This window comes from Natator depressus, chromosome 6 (genome assembly GCF_965152275.1).
Source record: "Natator depressus isolate rNatDep1 chromosome 6, rNatDep2.hap1, whole genome shotgun sequence".
NCBI lineage: Eukaryota > Metazoa > Chordata > Testudines > Cheloniidae > Natator > Natator depressus.
In genome coordinates this window covers 66863397-66886510 of record NC_134239.1, presented here as the reverse complement: position 1 = coordinate 66886510, position 23114 = coordinate 66863397, and the positions used below count along the sequence as shown (strand labels likewise).

Genomic DNA, 23114 nt, shown 5'->3' with positions numbered 1-23114 from the left:
GGATGTCCCTTCCTCAAGACCCAAACTTGTCTTAGTCCCATACAGACTTGTTATCTAATGTTGCAAATACTTGTCAGCTGGGTTTGAAATCATGAAAAAGAAGTTATAGAAAACTGTTTAAAAACCAGGCAAACCTGAACCCTGACAATAGAACAAAATGGTTCCACATCATGTCAAACCTGCTCTTCTGCTGTCTTCATCCTTCAATATTCAGCATTGGCGGCATGTGAGCTTTGAGCCCAGGGTGAGTCCATGAATCGGCCACTGAACACATGTTGCAATATATGCACATCTCATCCTAATGTTACAGGATGAACTGGGGTAGCTGCCGCCTGCAGATTTTGAAAGGTTTCTAAAGTGGGATTTTTATTAACTTGATATCTGTCTATTTAAATATATGTGTCAATGAATGTGGTATTATAAAACTAATTTCATCGCTAAAGGAACAGGAAGGTGTGTGCCTGTCTGTAAGGAGCAAACCTTCTCCTTTTAAATGGGAGTGAATCATGTGAGTGGTACTTTGCTTTTTTAAAACTTAAACGTTAGGATAACTTCTAGTGTTCCAAAAAATTAGGGTCTCATAGCAGTGTCTAAAGTCAGTCATAGTGTTCAGACTTCATGCACCTGGACACCTCTTCCAATACCAGTCTGGACTTGCCATACACTCTACTAATGCTGCTGCAGTCCAGAGCACTCACACAGCTCTGCTAATATGCAGATTTGACTTGTCAGACCAACTGCTGTACCAGTTCAGGGCATCTTCCAATTTTGCCCATTTCTTTGGCAGATCTTGTGATGTGGACAAATCTCTAGTTGAGAGATCAGTCGACGGCATTTGTATATTCTAAGCATAATTAGATACCTACTCTTCAAAGATAAAAAATGAATGCACTAACCTCACTGTGCTTCCAAGCTGTCCTCCAGCTCCCCCACACAGCCTTCTTTGAAACATTTTTATTTCCATCCAGGCAGGGGGCTGGAGATGAATAAATGACAAGAGCCAGCCCCTCGGTTGGAGATGAACTGTTTGTTCCTCTCCACAAGCAGCATCAATTTGAAAAGCTACATCAGGCCTCCCTTTCTCTGCCTTAGCGCTGTTTCTCACTGGGGAGGTGATAGGAGCTACATTTGAATGCAGGAATGCTCCAACACCCCCCTTCCTACAGGAAATCCTACAGCAGGTGCCTTTTCAGTGAAGAGCTGCATATGCCCTGATTAGATATCTCATTAGTTTATTCCATTTTTCTTTCTTTTCCTTTGTTGGTTTTTATAAAGGAATGAATGTAAATGTCATTTTAAGATGAAATTTGAGGGTGCCACCAGAATTATAGCAGAAGTGGCTGCTGTCATTAAGGTTGCATAACAGGTTCCATTTGTACTCTCTGTTTTTAGTTAATCATAATTTTCCCTAACATTTACCTTTTGGGCTGACATTTTCCATGCCTGAATGTTGTGGGGAAGTTTGAGGAAACCCTGTTCACTCATTATGAATGTGGGGAGGGTGAAAACATACATTTCCCCATCATACAAAATCTTCTTGAGACCTTAAATGGCTGGGTGCAGAAATTTTGGCAGGAAAGTAGCTTTCAATGAGGAGAAGTTTCAGAGTAACAGCCACGTTAGTCTGTATTCGCAAAAAGAAAAGGAGTACTTGTGGCACCTTAGAGACTAACCAATTTATTTGAGCATAAGCTTTCGTGAGCTACAGCTCACTTCATCGGATGCATACTGTGGAAAATACAGAAGATGTTTTTATACACACAGACCATGAAAAAATGGGTGTTTATCACTACAAAAGGTTTTCTCTCCCCCCACCCCACTCTCCTGCTGGTAATAGCTTATCTAAAGTGATCACTCTCCTTACAATGTGTATGATAATCAAGGTGGGCCATTTCCAGCACAAATCCAGGTTTTCTCCCCCCCCCCTCCACAAACCCACTCTCCTGTTGGTAATAGCTTATCTAAAGTGATCACTCTCCTTACAATGTGTATGATAATCAAGGTGAGCCATTTCCAGCACAAATCCAGGTTTTCTCCCCCCCCTCCACAAACCCACTCTCCTGTTGGTAATAGCTTATCTAAAGTGATCGCTCTCCTTACAATGTGTATGATAATCAAGGTGGGTCATTTCCAGCACAAATCCAGGGTTTAACAAGAACGTCTGAGGAACAGTGGGGGGAGGGGGGAAAGGAATAAACAAGGAGAAATAGGTTACTTTTTATAATGAATCAACCATTCCAAGCTCTATTCAAGCCTAAGTTAATTGTATCCAATTTGCAAATGAATTCCAATTCAGCAGTCTCTCATTGGAGTCTGTTTTCGAAGTTTTTTTTGTTGACGGATAGTCACTTTGAGATCAGAAATCGAGTGACCAGAGAGATTGAAGTGTTCTCCAACTGATTTATGAATGTTATAATTCTTGACATCTGATTTGTGTCCATTTATTCTTTTACGTAGAGACTGTCCAGTTTGCCCAATGTACATGGCAGAGGGGCATTGCTGGCACATGATGGCATATATCACATTGGTAGATGTGCAGGTGAACAAGCCTCTGATAGTGTGGCTGATGTAGTGATAAACACCCATTTTTTCATGGTCTGTGTGTATAAAAACATCTTCTGTATTTTCCACAGTATGCATCTGATGAAGTGAGCTGTAGCTCACGAAAGCTTATGCTCAAATAAATTGGTTAGTCTCTAAGGTGCCACAAGTACTCCTTTTCTTTTTAATGAGGAGAAGCACTCTGAAGTGTTTTGGAGGAAATTGATTCTGATTTGACTGAGTAATTGGCCTTTGAAAATCATATGCTGCACCACGACCACTTCCTCCCTCAAAAAAACCAAGGCTGGCTCAGGTTTGGGCCCTCTGTATTGTGTAATTCACATATTTTATATTTTTTTATTATAATTTTTCTCTCTCACCTCTTGACTCCTTTCTCCAAAGCAGAATACAAACCCAAGAAAGCCCCCAGTGTTTGACTGGGCTTGAAATTAGTTAACATGAGTTCACACATGCCTCATGGGTGCAATTTACATCCTCAAAGTGCTCTACATATTGGAGGGACCAATGTGTGCCCATAATGTACTAGCCCATTTTGGATGAGTGCAGAGCTGCACTGACCCAGTGTGAACTCCAGGATGGATTGTGCCTCAGGTAATGCAATTCCTCCCTAAGTTTCCGGTTAGGATGGGAGTGCTGTATTGCCAACCCCAAAAGTTCAAAACTCATACATCAGATCCCTCCCAATCCTGAGACTGGCCCAGAAACCAGGAGAGGTTAATATAATGGGTTTTTGGTCTGTCTTCTCATTTTTAAACTCCCCCTGGTCATCTCCAGTGTGTGCTGGACAATTACCATGTTGCCAGCTCTTACAGATTTACAGTGAATCACACGATTTTGGCCCCCTGCTGCAGGAGCTCTTACTAGAAGATTCAGCTGAGATTAAATTGCTCAAATTTGTATAAAGTGCTGCCTGACATCTCAGAGAGCTAACACCTTCTCCCCAAACCCAAAAAATCCAATTAATTAATGTGTCCTCCCAGCCTCTCACCTGCCCACCCACAGCCCATCAATTAATTATGGTCCGCAGCCCCATAGCCATTCCTGTGAAAATGGCATCAGCTGCTCCCTGTCCTACCCAAAAACTCCTCTTGGCTCATAAGGGGAGGATGGGAGAACCCTGCCAGCCTCCTGCAGAAGCTCTGATTTGACTGCTTTTCCCACCTCTTGGAAAAGATCAGCCAATCACAGCTATAGAGTGGTGCTAGAAATCACATGAAGGCCAGAGCTTCTTGTGTCATCACGAGACTGATTTCAGCAGGGACCAAAATGCTGTTACGGGAGGTGCCAGTTCTGGGTGTGTGCAGATTGTACCATCTCTTTGGATGGTGCAGCCTGCTTCTCAGGCTTGCATGGCAAAGAATCTGGCCATTTCCTCTCATTTAGTTTGACTTGCATTTTTCCTCCCATGAATTTTAATGAAAAAGTTGTAAGAATAGTTTATAGGAGAGAGCAATACATAAGTGTGTGTGTGTGTGTGTGTGTGTGTGTGTGTGTGTGTGAGAGAGAGAGAGAGAGAGAGAGAGACACGGAAGGTGGGTGAAGTGAACTAAACTTATTTGAGCTCCACTTGGCTTGTCCTTCACTACACCCACAGATTATGCCATCTATCTTGTGTTATTCTAATCCAGAGCTCTGCCCTACATGAAAAAATTGGCACGTCTCTGCAATGAGCCATTCCCTTTGCAACCCACCCCCATGAATTTCTCCATTTCTCATTAAAAACTGGGAATAAGCCAGGTGGAAGTGGGTGCATCTCCAGCTGGGAATCCATCTCTTGCTCTGTTAGAGGGTGGCTTTTCCTGAGGTATATCTTCTAGCAGCTGCTCCCCCAAACTCCCATTGATGTATTTTTTTATTTTAATTTCTTGTTCCTTGAGTCCATCTATTCTCTGTAGATGCATTTTGAGCAGCAAAATAAGGGGACATGCTACAATTCCTTACACTTGAGAGATGAAGTAATAACAGGTGGCAAGACCAGAGGCAACCGGAGCTAGGATTCTGGTTGCTATGGAAACATGTCAGCCCTCCAGAGGGATGAGATCTGTCAGCAGTAGGGGGGCAAAGAGAGCAAGAGAAGCACAGTGGCACTTACCCTATAGGTTCAGATTATATATCATCGAGTTCTCCAAGGGAAAACTTGAAATACACAGGATGGGTTATTGGCTGGCTTTGAACTGAACTGGCAGCCAAATGTTGGACGTAGATGTGAACGGTGGGGAACAGGTACAGGAGAGGGAATCTGGGCCTAAGTCTGAGACAAAGAAGCTTGTAATATTTTCTAAGAAAAATCCGTTTTTTTTCTTCGTTGCAAAATATGGGCTTTCAGGATATGCTCCCCTAGGTATCCATTATGGAATATTTGGCCTCAAGTGGAAGCAAAGGGCCTGATTCAAAGCCCTTTGAATTCAATAGGAAGACCTATAGTGATTTTTGTGAGCTTTGGATTAAGCTGAAAGTAAGTAGGGCAATAGTGGGAACCCCCATGCTGTGAAGATTATTATTACCCTTGTTTATTATGGGAATGCTGGAAGGCCAACTGAGAATGGGCCCCCACTGTGCCAGGCACTGTACAAACACTGAGTGGTAGATGGTTCTTGCCCAGAAGAGCTTACAGTGTAAATAGACAAGACAGACACAGGGTGGGGAAGGGGTAGAACACACAGGCAGAGTGAACTCTGAGATGGCAGCAGATGGCGTGTTAGTTCCATTTACGTATTTGTTTATGTGGATGGGCGGCGGGTGAACCCCACTTTGGGGAAGCTAGCCTGCTGGCTGCGCCCCTTCCGCCCGAGGCCCTGCCCCCGCACGCCGGAGACCCTAACCCCCTGGTGACTGGAGGAGCCCCGTGGCATGCCCACCTCAGCCACGCTGGGCCCACCCCCCTGAGCACCCGCCCAGTCCTAGCCATGCCGGGCTGAGTCGCCAGCCCCCCCGAGCTGGCCATGCTGGGACGAGCCGGCCCCTGGACAGGATGGGTCCTGGCCCTGCCAAGCGCCGGGCCGAGCCGCCAGTCCCCCCCGAGCCGGCCACCCCGGGCCGAGCCACCCCTTACCCCCCCACCGAGCTGGCCATGTTGGGCCAAGCCATCCCCTGGACTGGACAGGCTGTAGCCCCACCAAGCACCAGGCCAAGCCACTGGCCTCTCCAGAGCTGCCGGCCCGGCCCCAGCCACACTGGGCCGGGCCAAACTGCTGGTCTCCCCACAGCCAGCCAGCCCCAGTGCACGGCCAAGCGAGCCACTTCACCCCCCTGCCAGACCCTCTGGCCCACCGCTGGCTCACTGTGTTACCTCCTCACTCCCCTGCACCTCAAGGAGGAGGACATGGTGAGCAGCGACAGGCAGGCAGCAGCAGACGGTGGGGGCCTCGGGACAGGGCCACCGCAGCCCAGGTGGCGGGTCGGCAGCAGCTGTTCCAGGGTAGGCTTAGCCTTCCCTTGCCTATTATACCCATTGCCTATGTTTATGTGGGGTGCGTTAACTTAGGAGAGGATAAGATAAATGGAAAGAAAAAGGATAGGAAGGGGGTGGATAGAGCAGGAGTAAAGAGGGTAAAAAAAAAATCCCTTTTTAATGGCATCCATCTAATTGTAAGCAATTTGCTGTATTCATTTAAAGTAGCAAACCCCAAAAACCCCAACCTAAAACAAACGCCTCTGTCCTGATTCTCCATTACCTTGCAACTTGTGTGGCCATTGTGCAAAGTGAATGCAAAACGTTACTGAATGAGAATTCTCCACTCATTGCATGGTAGGATTTTACACACAATTTGCATTCAAGTTGCACAGATATAAAGGACTACAAGATGGTGCAAAGCAATGGAGAATTAGGCGTCTTCTTTGCAGTGTTGCCAACCCGACACATTTAAAAATCATGAGTCAGGCCCCAAAAATTGAGATTGGCATAAAATCTATGAAATTTAAAAAATAAATATGGAGTTCTTTTTATTTGCTTTCTGGTTCATGAGCCCCTGGGGTTCACGTTTTCAAGTACAGCTGAAACATTTCTAATTTTGAAATGCATAACAGGGACAAAAATTCTCTGTAACGATGAGGACTAGAAGCTTTTTTTTTTTTTTTTTTTTTTTTTTAAATAAAAGCTCAGATATTCATATGACTCCAGGAGTCACAGAGTTTAAGCCCAGAAGGGATCTCTAGATCATGTAGTCTGACTTTCTGTATATCATGGGCCTCCAACACCACCCAGCCACCCACACACTAAACCCAACAATGGACATGAGACAAAAGTAAATGAAACCCACAGCAGAGTAGGCTGTTATGTGCCACAATGAGAGAATAGGCAGGACCGAGGTGCACGAGTGCTAGAGGCCCCCGTAATGGCAGGGAAATGATTAAATGAGATATACCCAGATTATCCCAGCAAGGACCTGCACCTGCATGCAGCAGAGAAAGGGGAAACTCTCCAAGGTCACTGACAGTCTGACCTGGGGGAAATTCCCTCCCAATGCCACATATGACATTCAGTTAGACCCTGAGCATAAAACCAGCCAGCCAAGTACCTGAGAGAGAATACTTAGTGCCATCTCAGACCTCTGGCCCATCCCCTCAGTGGCCCATCTCCAGCCATGGCAATCCATGATGCTTCACAGAAAGGAGATAAAAAAACCTCCCAGCATACACTGGGGGGGGGGAAATCCCTTCCTGACCTCTGTCAGTGGACAGTTGAAATCCTGAAGCATGAGCTTTAGGAAAATAAGACGTAAACTGGAAGTGAGCCCCCGGCTACTGAGTCCTGCCCCCTACCATCACAAGCAACCCCATAATTCAATTGCACTCATACATTTGTCCAATTCTCTCTTAAAACTAACCAAGTTGATTGCCCCCATAAGCTCGGGCTTTAAGAAAAACACGAACCTGTTTAGCTAAACCCAGCGTTTTAAAAAATGTGTTTTGAACTGGAGCCCTGTGGAATTTGAAGGTTAATTTGCCAGGATTTCTGAGATCCTTTTCTTTTGGTTTTAAACCACATGTGTTCGGTGGAGCCTAGGTCTTTTCCACACACAAACTCAGTGGTCTGATGAAAAATGTTTTTTTCATCTGATTTAGTTAAACTGATGCAAACCCTTATGTGGACACCCTTAAACCATTTTTAAAATGTCTTGTATTGATTTAGTTAAGTAGGTATAAATCTGTATGTAGACAAAGCCTCTGTTGAAAACACCATCACATTTAATTGAAATGACAAACTGCACCTGATTTAGATACAGACCCGTGAATATGACCTGAACAGACCTGTTCAGTCAACAGTTCATGAAATTTTTGGGAATCCTGGTGTGAGTTTGGTGTTTTGTGGATTTACAATTTTTTTCTGTTTTGTTTCTCTTCCCTGGTTGCTGTGCAAAAGAAAAATGACAGGGAATACTGGCTAAGGCTCTGATTTTGCCTGTGGGTCCATTAGCAGAGGTACCCCATTTATTTGGGATTCTGTATGGACACAGTGATTGCTAGCAGATTCCAGTGCAGGATCAGGGTCTAACTGATTATATGAGGAAAAGGTGACATTTACTGTATGCAAAGTGCTGCGAAAGGCACAAAGCACAAAAGCTAAAGAAAGAGAGAATGCTTTTCCCCCTCTAATTTCTTTCTGTTGTAGAAATCCTAAGAGTTATTTATAAAAATCAAATAAGTGTAGGTAAAAAATTTTAGAGTAAGAAATAGAATGTTTAAGCTGACAGTGTTTCTTTAAAAGAAAAAAAAAGTAAAACACTTAGGATTGCTCAGTATCAACACAACCTCTCCACGTGTTAAGGGAGAGCAGGACATTGCACACCAGACTTGCCCATTTGAACAGGATGTTCAGAAGAGCCTCAGAGCTCTGTGCCTTGGTATGTAATGTGCTTAAAATGAAAATGTTTTGTACAATTCGCTTGTCACCCTAACTGAAAATATTTGGGGAAGGCTGTTGTCACCAAAGTCATCAAATTAACGTGACAGCGAAGAGGAGAAGGGAGAAATGTACATAGTGTGTGCTCTTTAAGTAAAAATGATTTCTAACCTGCCTGCAGCCCAAAAAGGACCAGACGGGGCTATCATTCCCAACAACTACTGTGACTTCTGCCTTGGAGGCTCCAGTATGAACAAAAAAAGTGGCTGTCCAGAGGAGCTTGTGTCATGCTCAGACTGTGGACGCTCGGGTAGGTGACTCCTCCTTGCAACTTTCTAAGATGAACAATTTAGCGTGATTCCCTTTTTGCTCTTTCTGATGTTTTGGGGTAGTTTGCTTATTGTTTGTGGGGAAGGATGGTTGTCAAAGTTTCTGTTCTGCTAATGGGCTAACAAGACAATTATGATATAATCTATGTATCTATCTATATAATGCTATATTGTATTTATTGGCTGCCATGAACATAAGTACTCATACTTGTTCTTATTTAAATGGAGGGAGAAAATCCTATGACAATGTTAAAGGATGGGCTCTGTCTTCAAATCCCGTAATTACAAATGTAAATTACTTTCAAGATTTATGAAAGTTGCATGACGAGCATTTCCATTGATTACACATTTCATGCATTTCTTCATCCAAAAAAGAAAGAGGGGGGAAATTACAGGGTAGGAATGGCAGTAGCTGTCAAGAATTATTCTCTTACAAGATGACTATCATTAATTCTGTTTAAAGAGGTTTTTATTTATCTGTTTTCTTCCTGTGTCTCTTTTTAAATTTAGGAAGTTGCATCTTTCCCCATCCTGAGCTGTCTTTATTTCTGGGTTGTTGGTTGTTTTTTCTTTTTTGTTTTTGTCCCAGCTGAGCTGTTATTTTTGGCTGTGGAAGGGAATGGGGTCTCTAACAACAGCATATTCCATCTCCAATTCAAATTTCCCAATTGTTGTGATTTTTTGGAAAGGGGGGAGAAAGGCCATGGATTATAAATCTGAAAACAAAAGAAAACTTTGAAATTTGAAACCTTCAGAATTGCTGCTACTTCTGCTCTTTATTCACTGGAAAGTGTGTGTTGTATAATTGCTGATATATAATGCAGAGTGTTCTGGGACTGAAATAACAGCCTGCTCATGCTCCCATTGAAATTAATATCAAAATTCCTATCAAATTCAAAGGGAGCAGGACTGGGCCCTAGATGGCAAATGTCCTCTACAGTTGTTCTGACCTTTGAAGATATCCTGAGTTGAAAACAATTACTTATTGCTGGACCAGTGGCAACCCTTGGTCTTCTAAGGGGCTTTGCTACAAGTGCTCTGCAGACACTAACATGAGTCTTTTTGTGTTTGCTTCGTTATAAAGGAGAAGAAGCTTACACGGTCTACACTGCCACACTGGAGAATGACTCCCGTTTTCCCCTTTTACCTTGGGTGTTATTTCCTAGCCTCACTCATTTCAGTGTTGCCCCAATCTTGCACAATGACAGGGATCCAAATGTTCTGTCACGTAGCTATTTGTTACTGTAATTTCATATTTAACTTCAGAACATGACTGAGATACACTAGTTTGTTGGTGTCCTTGTTGTATTGCAAAGTAGATTATCAGGCCCCATGTAGCTGTTGTATCCTATCTGTGGACAAGCTCCCCAGAACAATTCCATTAAACACTTTTAACAAATTCTCATCCACCTGAGTCATTTACAAGGGTTCTCCATCTGTGTGATAGATGTATGATGAGAATGCCTAAAGTGCAACTATACATAGATTTTTTAAGCTATAATATTAATGACTGGTGGCTGCCGTCTTTACTTTTCTTGGTGATGAAAGACAAACGGAGGAGAGGCCATGTGCATTCTTTTGTTTCCTCCCAGTATTCAGTCAGTCACATCCCTATGAAGTGATTATTTTACTTACCGATTCTTTTATTATATTCATTTCCTTTTGGGGTACAGGATTTGATTCTAAGTCTGTTTCTTAGGAAATACAGTATAATTGCAACAGAGCTGCTTCCTTCAGCTTAAGGGACCAAGCAATTGGTGTATCATCATGTTAGTTAGTGCTTCTGAATAGCACCACAAACCTCCCGGCCCTACCAAACATGAGGCTTTCATTTTCCTAGGGCTCAAGGGCCATATTTTCTCCTGCATTTCTTGAAGTGGGATTCTGACATCTGTACTGCAAATTACATATCACATTTGATTCAGAAAAAAGTTCAGTTTTACAGATTTCAGTATTTAACTTCTCTTTTTAAAGCTTTCTTGTTGTTGTTTGTTGCTCCTGATGTCTGTGCTGAGGATTTCTTACCCTATATGGAAAAAATGGACTGAAAGACTTCCTAAACTTTCAAGTGTCCCCCAAAGCAGATCATTCTTTATTCTGGCATTTTTAGTGGCTAGATGGTGTAGATTCATTTTTGTTTTTCACAAGAGACTCCATAGAATTTCTAACATGGAATATATTAATTTAATGAATATTTAGTCTTTAAAATGTTTTTCACTTTGTCTTCAAAGGAGCTACTTTAGGGCAGGGAAGAGATAGGGATGAGAATTTTTTAAAAAACCTATCCCATTGCAATACTGATGAAATACCTAGTAAGTTGTTGTTCTACAGCAGTAAATTCATGACAGTTGATGCCAATCTGAAGGACAATCATTGTGCTTAAATCTAACAGCTTCTAATTATTTATGTGGTCTAAAAATCTTTTAAAACTGATCAAAGTAATCAAGAGAGAATAGTTTTAGTGTCTCTTGAAGAGAGGAAAACAACATTAACCCTTTCGCTGCCATATCTACGGGCATCTGTGTTATTGTAGGTTTTTTTCGTTAAAAGAAAAACCAACCCCTTTTTACCTTTTCTTACTGCTATTCTACTGTCCTATGTTGTTGTTGATTTGTGGACACACACACCTACCAGGTTGATAGTCTGCATTGTTTGATAATTATGATGATTTAAAAAATAATGATGATGCCTGTTGCTTAACCCATGTGCTGATATATTCATCATACATGTCAGCTCATTTGGGAAGAGAAGGCAGGAAGGAGGAAGCAGCGCCAGCACGCACTACGGAGGACTTGTTCGGTTCCACATCGGAAAGCGACACCTCGACCTTTCACGGCTTTGATGAGGATGATGCGGAAGAGCCTCTCTTGAGCCGAGGAGGCGGCCATGGTAGCAGCTCTCCCTCCACAAATAAAAAGGGTGGCTGCTAAAATAACTAAACAGACACAGAAACTCTTTGAGCGATTTTCTATCCTTTTTACGACTATGATTATTATTACTACTTTTTTTTTTTTAATTTTAGATCCCTTTTTTCCCCTTTGGGTGTGTACACTGAAAGCACAAACTTATAAAACCTAGACAACTACTTCAAAGAGACAGAAAGTTTTGATTCACTTTTTATTTTTCATTTTAATTTGTTTCCTTTCTCCTCCCCCCTCTTTCTCTCTGGAAACCTGAAATGTGGATTTAGTATTTTTTTTAATAATGAGCAGAGTTGATTTTCTCATCTTTTAATATATATCAGCAAACCACAAAAATACAAATGGGTTGGAGAGCAGAAACCCAACCAAAATAATTTTTTTTAATTATTATTATTATTATTTATATATTCTATATATTATTAGAAAAAAGACTTTTTAAATAAAAAATTACAAAAAACAAAAAAGCAATGGACGTCTACTTGATACTAGAACTGTTTCTAGAAAAACCACTGTGGGGTGGATTGTTTGAGATGACAATGAAGCCCTTGGTTTGATGACTTCTGCAATGTGAGATTTTGCACTTACTGTAGCGCGTGGAATTTGTGACTCCCCCTCGCGTACTCCTGTACCACTCACCTTTAGCAGCTTGAAAACGCAAGCAGCTCTGAAGACCATGACATTGAGGAACACATTTCCATCATTCCTCTGGACACCTCTGCACTCGTAAGAGATCTCCTCCTCCCCGCCCCCACCTTTTCATCTCCTCCTCACTCCGTGCGGCTTTTTTTCTTTTTCTTTTTTTCTCTTCTTCACCTTTCACCTCATGGAGAGCAATTTCCAAGCACAGGGATGGAATATAAATGGCAAGTCACAGGCTCTGCAAAGACAAAACAGCTGGAGGAATGAATCATGGAAGAAATTAAAAGGAAAAATACCTCACCTAAATTTTTCTTTCTTTTTTTTTTTTAAATTCACACACACATTTTGTTGCCCACATTTTTCTCTGTCTGTAGTGTCTTGTGAGGCACTTTGTGTTGTTTTTCAATAGCTTCTCTTGAAATAAACCAAAGCAAAACTCACTAAAGTCCTGAGGGCAATGGAGAAGAGAGTGATTCCCTCCCAGCGGCTGTCCCAGGACCGAGGAGCCATTTGGCAGATTTGAAAGGTATGTCCCAACAGAAATGTTTTTCAGCCACTGTGAACCCTCTGTGCTATGGATTTTCAACAAACCATTTACTGTTTTATTATAGCAGTAAGTCCTTTAAAGTAAACTGTGTGATTGTGTTATGTACAGCAGGCCAGACCCTGTTCCCTATTAATTCAATGGGAGTTTTGTCCGAGCAGGCTTTGGCTCAATACATATAACCAGGAATAAAGCATACCCAGACATTAAGCATGTTCCACGCTGCAGTCCTAATGCAAGCAATGCTCTCATTGTAAGGATTGCAGGATTAGGGGTAAGGATATATTTTTGGCATTTTATAGTGCCAACATAAACCATAAAGGTGAGATCCTGACCCCACTGAAGTAAATGACAGCATTTCCATTGTCTTCAGTGGAGCCAGAGTTTCACGCCAAGAAGGAAGCTTGAGTGGTGTGTTCATGTTACCAGAACTCATGATAGAAACACATCCATGCACTGTAGACTTTGGGTGTACATTGTTCTAGTTCTTGAGTAAATCATGTCCAAAAAGGGCTGGTTATTTCCATTGCTCTCTTTCTTTTGCTGGGGCAGCATAGCACAGTTTGTAACAGGTATTTTATGGCTCCTTCAGTCTTTTTGCCACAGTCCAGTGTTAAAATAAACTCTAATCCTTATTTTATTATTAGACATCTGGGTGTGATGCTTCTGTGCATCTTTATAGTTGACATCAGAAATGAAATAACTAATGGCCAGAATCTGCCATCAGATATGCAGATGTAAATCCGGAGTGATGCCATTGACTTCTGGATTCCATTAAGAATCTGCCCTTTTTGTAGAAAATAGTGCTGCATAAAATTCCAAAATAAATCTGTATTTTTATATATAGTATATATTAATGCATGTGTGACACAAAGAAAATCTCCTTTAAGGCATCCCCATGTTAGTAATCTTTTCCTGTTGTTATTCTACTGGGCTATGTTCCCACTGCTGTGTCAAGTCATATTATAATCGATCAAATGTCAGATCAATGGTATTTTGACTTAACCATGTCAATGAAACATGAACTTTAACATTCACTCTTTCCACAATCATTGTTTTGTTTGAACAAATACATGGAATAGATTTCTAATATTTTGTTTCTACAGTCTGCAGTTTGTGAAGCTCTTCTGTGTTTATTAAAAGCTTAAATTCTATCTTGCTTCTGATGGCGAGCCGCAAGAACAGAGCTGTCTGATTATCTCAAATCCCTGAAAGAATAATAGCCTTGTAGTCATTGTTTTGCTTATCTATCTGTTATTTTATTCATATATATATAAGAATCCAGACATTATAATGTGAAGACTGAAGGAATGGAAGTCAGGGTGGAGGATAGCATGGAATGGAGTCCACAGTTGAATAGATACATAGGCCACATTATTTTCTTACTGACCCTAATGTGAATCCAGAGTAATACCAATAAAGTCAGTGGAGTTCCTTTGGATTTGTGTCAATGTAGCTGAGAGCAGAATCTGGTCCAGTAGTTCTGAAGACTTAAAAGGATGCTATGAACTTGAAATCTAATATATTTCAAAAAATGAGTTTAAAGTACTTTTTCGCACTACACCTGCCCTTCTCCCTGTCCACTCCAGCTAATGTTTATGGATTTTCAGTCACATTTGTAACTTTGTATTTTAAACATGTTTTTCTCTCTCCTGTTGCGGTGTTAAAGGCCACACAAGCAACAGAGGACACTGCCTATACAAAGGAAGCAGTAGAACTGATTATTCACAAAGTGCTGTCAAATGCACAAAGTAAACAAACTAAAAAAAATAGAGAAGAAAATGTTATTTCTTATCTCCTTCTGCTACAGTTATCATACTATAGGGCAATGGTGCCAAACTTTTCTTGTTGCACCCCCCTCCCCCCATTACTGCACAGCCAAGGCTTCCTCAGTAGAGGAACCTAGGTTGAACGTGGAGCAGGGGCAGAACTGGGAATGGCGGAGGAGCTGGGGCTAGAGGCTGAGCTGGCCTGGGGGCGGAGCAGGGGGGAGGAGCAGCTGCAGCTGGGGCTGGATCTGGGCTGGGGGAGGAGCAGGGGGCAGAGTGGAGTTACAGCTGGGGTCAGAGCTGGTTGTGTGGCTGGATGGCACCTCCTCCCCATCCTACTGTGAGGGCTGGGCCTGGCCCTGCCACGTGCCCCCCTGAACGTTCCTCTGTGCCCCCTGAGGCAGTTTGGGGACCACTGCCATAGTGGCTATTTTGAATTATACTAGCCTCAAAAAAATTTCAGACAGAATTGTGATTTTTTAAAAATTTGACTGTGTTCCTTTAAATAAATAGAGATCCCAAAAAAGGGTAGAGTATATTTTGAAGGAGAAAAGATTCATGGGAGTCATGTGGAAGATGGGTTAACAAGGGAAAAGGAAATGCTGGAACTTTGTCCTTTTTCGTTCATTTGTCTGGGTTTTAGTGTCTAAGTGTAAATTGTTCAGGGTAGAGATTTTGTCTTTGTCTGTGTGAGCAGGGCCTAGCACATTACAGGCCCTACTGAAATACAAATGATAATCAAATATTAATAATGCATTAAATAATGACTTACTTTCATTAATAAAGTTCTGATGACCATATATGTCAATTTGTGCCCATAGCCACTAGGTGCCAACCTTAATGGCAACGGAGCAGGGGCAAGGCTCTCAGTAAGAGTGCACTTGCATAAAAATATGCCAGCCAACATTTATTTTCAGTAGTGTACAAAATCCCCAGTAGCTATATTTTGTGTGTGTGTGTGTTTACACCCACTCCTTGGGTTGATCTGGCCCTGACAGACGAAGGAAGAAAGGATAAATGTATTGTGGAGGAGAGCACTGTAGTCCATGGGACTTCTTCAGATGTGCTCACTATGGTAAGATAACAAAGGCGAGGAGAGAGCTGCAGCTCAGGGTTTAATAGGACAGGCTGAGCAGTGTGGGAGTGTAGGAAGGAGAAGCTGGAGTTGAAGGCTGTGGTCATGGAGTCAATATGCAGAGTGCAGGGCAGTCAAGGAAGGGAGGAGAGAGTTGAGAGCAGTAGAGGAATCTGAGAGATCGCTGGAGATTGAATGTCACAGACAGTGATGCTGAAAAAAAGGTGTGATAACAGACAGGAAACAAAAATGTAGTGGTGGGAGAGGAAACAGTGCCTTGTGAAAACAAGCCTGGGAGAGTGACCATAATTGCGACTATGGAAGTGATCATTGGAATAGAAGTTAAATACACCCAGGAGTGTTGAATGGCATTGAGGCATGGGATTGAGAATAGGGGAAGAGAGTTGGCCATAGAGGTCAGAGATGAAAGCATAAGCAAGTCCACAGGGGTGCTAATTGATACTCTCGTAGGAGTGGGGAGAGGAGAGTCGGATCACATGCAGTTTTGAAGGTAGAGAATATGTGAGAGGAGCTGTGATTAGCTAGAGGAAAAAGGAGGTCCCTGACACCACCAGCACCATGGACTTCTCAGTAGGCGTGGGGGAGTTGCACAGTCCTAGTCATGTATCCCAAGAAAAACAAGCCACTGACCAAGCCAAGAAGGCATAAAGAGAGTTTCTGGACTTGAATTCCAGGTCATAAATTGGGGGTGGGGGAGGAAATAATTTCTTAAGCCCCAAGGGAAATGTTGCACTCTACAATCTCAGGGTATGTCTACACAACATTTTGGAGCGAACTCCCCAGCCTGGGTCAACAGACTTAGGCTAGCAGGGCTCTAAAAGTAGCTGTATAGACCGTGCTTTGAAGTTGCGGCTCAGGCTGGAGCTCAGGCTCCATTGTTTCTCAGGTTTTATGTTCAGGCTTTTGTATGTTCCCTTAATAATGTGGGGGCACCTTCCCAAGCACCTCCCAACTCCTGCATACCAAAGGGCCTCAGAACACTTGCAGGAAGAACCACCGCTTCTTGATCCAACCCCTGCAAGCAGGTGGGGAATTAACATGGGCCTAGCTGATATAAAGGCTAGGAGATAAATATGTAGCATGAGCTTTATTTGGGCAAGTGGCAAAGAAGGGATGGAAATGAAATTAGCTCATATTTTCCTCCCTCTCCCTTCCTTAATGATTTTATGACTTGTATTTTTATTCTTTGTATATCTAATGCAGTTCAGAATGAAGCAACGAAGGTAGGATTACTTACAACAAACTAAATATCGCCTAATGAAACAAATGAGCAGCTCACATTAACTAGTGTCTCCTGTGTTCTGCTGCCACAGAAATCAGAGTTTCACCATTAGCTTCAATAGGATCAGCAGTCGGCTTTCTGGGTTAGTTTCTGCTACTGCAGTCAAATCGCACTGTAAATACACTAGTTAATGTGAGATGCTCATTTGTTTCTGGATGCGGTATTTAGTTTGTCATAAGTAACCCCCTCCATGTTGTTTTGTCTATAAGCTTTTACATTAGTTTCTCATTTTGAGTGCAAATTTGCCATTTTATAGCTCTCTACTTTGGTTCTTGGTTGGAGACAGAGGCTCAGATTGCTGCCTGCTGATGCGTGGAACACATCAGAGCTGCATCCAGACAGTGGCTGAGCCCCGCCGGTTCTGGGACACCATCTGTTATGAATACATTCTCCCCCTGCTGTTGTCCCATAATTTGGTGAATTGTTTTCATGACCATTAGAGATGGTCTCTAAACACAATCTCTGATCTAAACACCCCCAAACTCTGAGTGTTCAAAATGTGGATCCTGATCCAAATTATTTGGCCTAGGCTCATTGCTAATGGCAATCAATTTTGCTTAGCCTACTCCTCAGGCAAATGTCTTATTGACTCAGCCGGGAATTTTGCTTAAATAAGATCTGCCCAGTATGTGTTTTACTGTAACATAAATTGATGCTTTCAATAAGCCCTATTCCTCCTTTTTTTTTGTATTTATTTGTAGGCTGTAATTATTCATGTGTGTGTAAAATATATATTTCATAGGGAAAAAACTTTTGAAATGTTTTAGAGTTCAAACAACTGAGTTGGCACTATTATTCATATCCCTCTATCTATCTTTAGTATCATTAAAAAGAAGAGAAATTATAATATAATTTTGAAACTTCAGGTTTCATGATTTTAAGGCCTGATATCTCATAATTTACTGAAGCTAGAAATGAGTGATGTGTCCAGAAGGAAAGGGGAACTCCCCTGTCTCCCAGCATCTCTTTCTGTCACCAATAGTTTCTGAGGTTTTGACTCTTCAGTTCAATACGGCTCCATGACTGAATACTTCCTGTCCTGGAACCTCTGACCATTGCAGTTTTGGGGGTGAGGGGGATGAGTGGATTTCACATTTTGGGGAAAGAAATATTTTAGTGATAGACTATGGTAGTAGCCATTTGACACTGCTCAGAGGTTTGGAATATAGGAGTTAGTCTCAGGGGAGATGAACTAGTGGGTGAAGTGCAGGTGTGATATTCAGTTTTTCACTTGTTCCAGAATTATCACATGGCTGTCACCACCACATCCGTGTGTGAGTTCTAAAATTTGGTTGGCATCACATAACTCCTCAGGGTAGGGAACATGTGTTCCTGCCTTTCATACACATGTGGCTCTATATAAATGATTACAATAACAATTTAAAACAGCTCAGGATCTCATAAGCCAAAGGTCATAACCGCTAGTGAAGAAGCAGTTGTAGGAGATGAGTAATGAGGGGAAATGTAACTACATGTTCACAGTGAAAAAGCTCACAATGTTTGGGGATTTTTTGGGTGTAACCCCTTCACGTCCCATTTAACTTCTCTTGGTATTCATTTAGGACACCCACATTCAATGGAAACTGAATTTTGCCTAAGTATATTTTAAAAGTTTGAAGTGGAGTGGGAGCCAAACTGGAAGATTTTGCTTTTGTTCTTTTTGAAGAATTGCTTTTTTGTATGTTTGGGGTTTTTTAGTTTTATTTTGTATTGCCTTTCCCTCTGCAGTCTGCCCTGCCCTCATGGACTCCAGCATCCTTCAAGCAAGCCATTTCCGAAGAAGGCCAAGAGAAGCCAGAATGCTTTGATATTTCTCCTCTCCTTGCCCAACCCATCCCAGCTGGCACAGGAGCCTGGACTGTGGAAAGCCTGCTGGCACCTGCTCAGAAGTTTTGGAATGCCCTAAGCTTGTGCAATACAAAGAAAACCTTTTCTTTGTTAAACGTCTTGATTTCACTGTCCTTTATGCGTGTGTGTAAACCCAGGTCAAACTGGAATTGATCTACAATAGAAATGACTGAAAAACAAACCAACACACTGAAAAAAAGACAACTATTTTATTTATTTCAATATTTAAGAGAGAAAAGAAGTGCTCAAGTTGCACAGTATTTTTGTTTAAAATACAGGTTACTTCAAAATTTAAAAGCAATTTTGTGAAGACGTGAAAATTTAAAAAAGCACTTAATGTAAAATAAAGACTGAATATTTACTTTAAGGAAAACCTTTTTTTAAATTACGAAAATAAAGATCAACTCTGCTCTCTCTTACTTTAAAGAAGCCATTCATACATGTGCTGGGTATTTTTATTTTTTGCAAATTGGATGTGGTAAGTGAAGATTGTTCTGGTTTACTTCCTCCTAAATTCTTGGTACTGTTTCCCTGTTAGATATTTAAAGCTTATTTGCTTTACTGTGGCAGGCACAAATCTGAACAAATATACTGTTGAAAAAGCAAAGAACAGACCCAAAGGCTGAATTTTTGTTATCGGTTTTTGTGTCCAGGCTGGAAGGAATATTGATGTATCTTTTCTATAGAGTGAAACAAGTTTTGGCTTTACCAGTTCTGGGAAATATTGCGGCTGAAAATAGAGGTAAAAAAAAGGAACAACTCAATTTACAGCAGTGCTACATTTCATTTTAGTAACTCAGCAGCTCATTCTGAGAGCTGCTTGCAATCTAAGGGCCTGAGCGTGCAAGCATTCTGGGTGTGGAATCTCCCAGTGGAAGTCCCCTGCACTCCAAGTGCCAGTGCCGTTGCATAATTGAGCCCTAATTTGGGAACTCCTGGACATCCAAAGGCATGCAGAACTTCTTTTAAGCACCTCAGAAATAAGCAGCTGGGGTGACTCAGGAGGAGGCAAGTGTGAGGTGCCATGTGTAGAACCCTAAATTTAGTTTTATGGAGCGTGTGTGGGAAGGAAGGAGTTCATACATTTATTTTAAACTGTTACTCATCTTCTCAGCCTGGTAAGAGGTATTGATTCATAGATGAATTGAAGGACTTATTTGGTTACCCAGTCCATCTCCAGGGGCCAGTGCAAGATTGTTTCCTACAGTGCTTTGTGCAGTCTCGTTTTGAGTGTCTCAAAGATACAGGACAGCCTAGTCTCCTAAAGAAGGCCTTGGATTTGAACCTGAGGCCTAGTATACACTAGAAAAGGTTTCCCATTATAGCTGCTACTGGTGAAGCTGGTATCAGTTCCCCAAGCAAAATAAGCTATACTGGCAAAAACATCTTTATGCTCATATAACCGGGCTTTTGCCAGTATAGAAATGTTGCAAAACAATCACACTGACATTACTATGCCAGAAAACATTTATAGTGTAGAGCTGGCCTGAGATCCCTTGTCCTGCCTCATCCAGTGAGTCATCTCTGCTTAGTCACTAAATTATTTATTTATCAAAGGCATCTGGGGAGAACCTGTTCTTTTGCCATTGACAAGAAGGTGGTAGAATATGTGATGATAATGAAGGTCCTGACCCTTCATCTTGTTTCTTGCTCACCCAAGACTTCAGTTGACTTCACTGGGAATCTTGGGTATGTTAGGAATGCAGAATCTGGAGGAGTCCCTCCCATTCTTAACACCTAGGACCAAATCTGCAGGTGTAAGCAATGTAACATCACTGGTAGATCCCACTCCAGCTCCCACTGAATTCAATGGCAAAACTTATATCGCCATCAATGGGAGTAGGAGCAGGACACCTTGCCAGTTTTTTTGAAATCTGCAGTTGTTAAACTGCCTTTAAAAATAATCAGGTTTTGTTCTTTTAAAATATAACAAGATGCACAACTGTAATGAAACTTCTCAAACTGTAGGGTCTGGATTTAATTTGTGTAATATTCTTGTTAAATAAAAGTCTCCTTCTGATGCCCCCATTGTATATTTCTCTGTAAATATTACTTTATCAACCAATTCCACAAGATCTTTTTAGTGCACACTATCATCTCTAAAAACCCCACTGTCAGATATACTTGCTGTACATACACTTTTTTAAGCTCTCCATTGTTTACAATATTCTCTTCAAGGCTTAAAATAAAACTTCCTTCTCTATTGATTTTGTTTTCCTTTTCCATTTGGTAAATGATGACTTTTGTCCTTGGGTTTTGTTTTGTATTTGCTAATGAAGCTTGAAATTAACACAGCTTTCTTGTTTTTCTCTCTTGGCTGGATTTTGGGAACAGTGTTTGCTACTTGCTTCTGTGGAGGCAGGCAAAGGAGAGACTAAAATATTGCTTTTGTGTAGGGCCCAAGTAAATAAGAATGATTGTTTTTTCCATCGTTTGGCAATAGCATTGGATCTTAAATGTGTATGTATTAATCCCCTTGAAATTAATACAACTTTGTTAAAGTAGGTCAAATGCAGAGTCTAAATTATTTGACACTGCCCCCTTTAGCATAGATTTTAACTGGTTACATCATTTTTTTTTTTTTAATTCAGAACCTATCCATCATATTTCTAATGTGCCATCGCTTCAGTATCTAGGTGCCAGTTTCAAGCTTTTGGTTAATTTTGTTGTTTCACAATGTAAACATTAAACCTCTCCTTCCACACACACATTTTGGGGTGAGGTGATGGGGAAGGAACGAGAGAGATGACTGTTTTAGGTCTGCTGGGAGCAGTAGCCTTTTTAGGTAGGTTTTTCTTTGTTTCTTTTTCCTCTGGTAACTGTGCTGTCATTTATCTGAAACTCTGCTGGGTTTCCCTGTCCCCCATCACACGCGCAGCTACCAGAAGAGGTTACAGAAGGCATTTTCAGTGTTCATGTGTGCATGCAATAGTAGCAGTTCTTAAGTGGTCTTCTGATGTTTGGGAACAGAGTCCCTGGAGTAGTGAAACCAAAACTGGGCTGAATGACAAATAACAGATCGCAAAAAGAAGAAAATCCAATAATTCTCCATAGAATCTAATAGGGATGAATCCAGTAGGGCGGTGTAGGAATTACGCTAAAACCCATAGAGAATGAGACTTTCTAGAATGTTTAAATCCTCCAATATAGTAGAGCTAATATCCCTGTAATAATATCCCTGTAATGGAAAGCTTACCATCTTCTGTTCATTTGGATAGCCTCTTTCACATGTGTAATTTTTATTTCAATCACTAGTTTGATTCCTGTCTCCACCGGGGGTGCAGAGGACTTGAAAATGTTGGTGAAAAAAGTTTTGAAGGGAAAGATGCTTTTTAAGCCACCTTTTCTCTCCCCCAATCACTGTAGCTGCCAGGAGCCAGTTTGGCCCCTGACAAAATTTAGAGCCACCTAAAGGCTTTTGCAAGATATACCATCTGTAATGGCTGTCAAGGTGCCATTGTGCTGTACTCTGGCCATGCCCCACCCATTCTTGGCAAATCTCGTACATTGGGGCTAGGAGGGGGCTGAGAGAGATTGGCAGAGAGCTGGTGGAATCTCCCAGCTGGCCTACTAGGGTAGCTCTAAGGCTGCTTAAGGTCACTATAGCAAACTCTAGGATCTGACCCTTAGTACCTTTTAACCCCCCTCGCCCAGCAACTTCCAGTTGCCTCTCTCTGGGCTTCACTCTTGGAGGCACTACCCACCCTCCCCCTTTACCTGAGTGCAGACCCACAAAACTATTCTTCCAGAGGGATTTTAGACAGCGGATGCTCTTCTTCCCTGCCCCATATCTGGGCAGGGAGGAAGATTTGCCATAGCAAATCCCTGTTCCCCTTCCTAAATCCTTGATCATAGCAGTCTCTGCTCCTCCTCTCCTCAGCTGCAATGTGCCTGCGTCCTAGATCATTTCCAGCTCCCTGATGTACTGCTGAACAGAGCACGCAGCCAGCAGGAAGATCAGTAAGAGGGTGGACTACCGTACACAGCTGTTGATCCTTGACAAGGAGAGAGGAAAACTGCAGGGAAAAATCCTTCCCTTGTATCTCCCTAGACAATGGGTAGAAGCCCAGTGATTTTTTTCCATTTGCCCTCGCTTTTCTCTTAGACAGGGAACTTTAGCTAGAGGGCAGGCTTAGCCACTAACAAATCAAGGAGAGAACAGATGTTATTACAGGACTCCACTGCTCATATCACTGTACCTTTTCTGTTAAGTTGATACAGGCTATCTTTCCCTGCCCTGCTCCACCCCCATCATCTCTGCCATTGTGTCCAATAATTGTGG

At 41.9% G+C, this 23114-nt stretch overlaps 1 protein-coding gene across 4 annotated transcripts in view; it reads left to right on the top strand.

Annotated features, from left to right (window-relative positions):
• Positions 1-23114, top strand: part of DPF3 (double PHD fingers 3) — a 217672-nt gene that overhangs the window by 157563 nt on the left and 36995 nt on the right. For 3 of the 4 annotated variants that reach the window (XR_012639930.1, XM_074955589.1, XM_074955591.1), the window contains exon 8: positions 8586-8714. Coding sequence is in view for 3 of the 4 variants with exons in the window: in XM_074955589.1 (XP_074811690.1) it covers positions 8586-8714 (129 nt within the window). In the remaining variant the exon portion in view is untranslated. Of the gene's footprint in view, positions 1-8585; positions 8715-11466; positions 11891-23114 lie in introns of those variants that run through there. The other variant, XM_074955590.1, reaches the window with a different exon arrangement.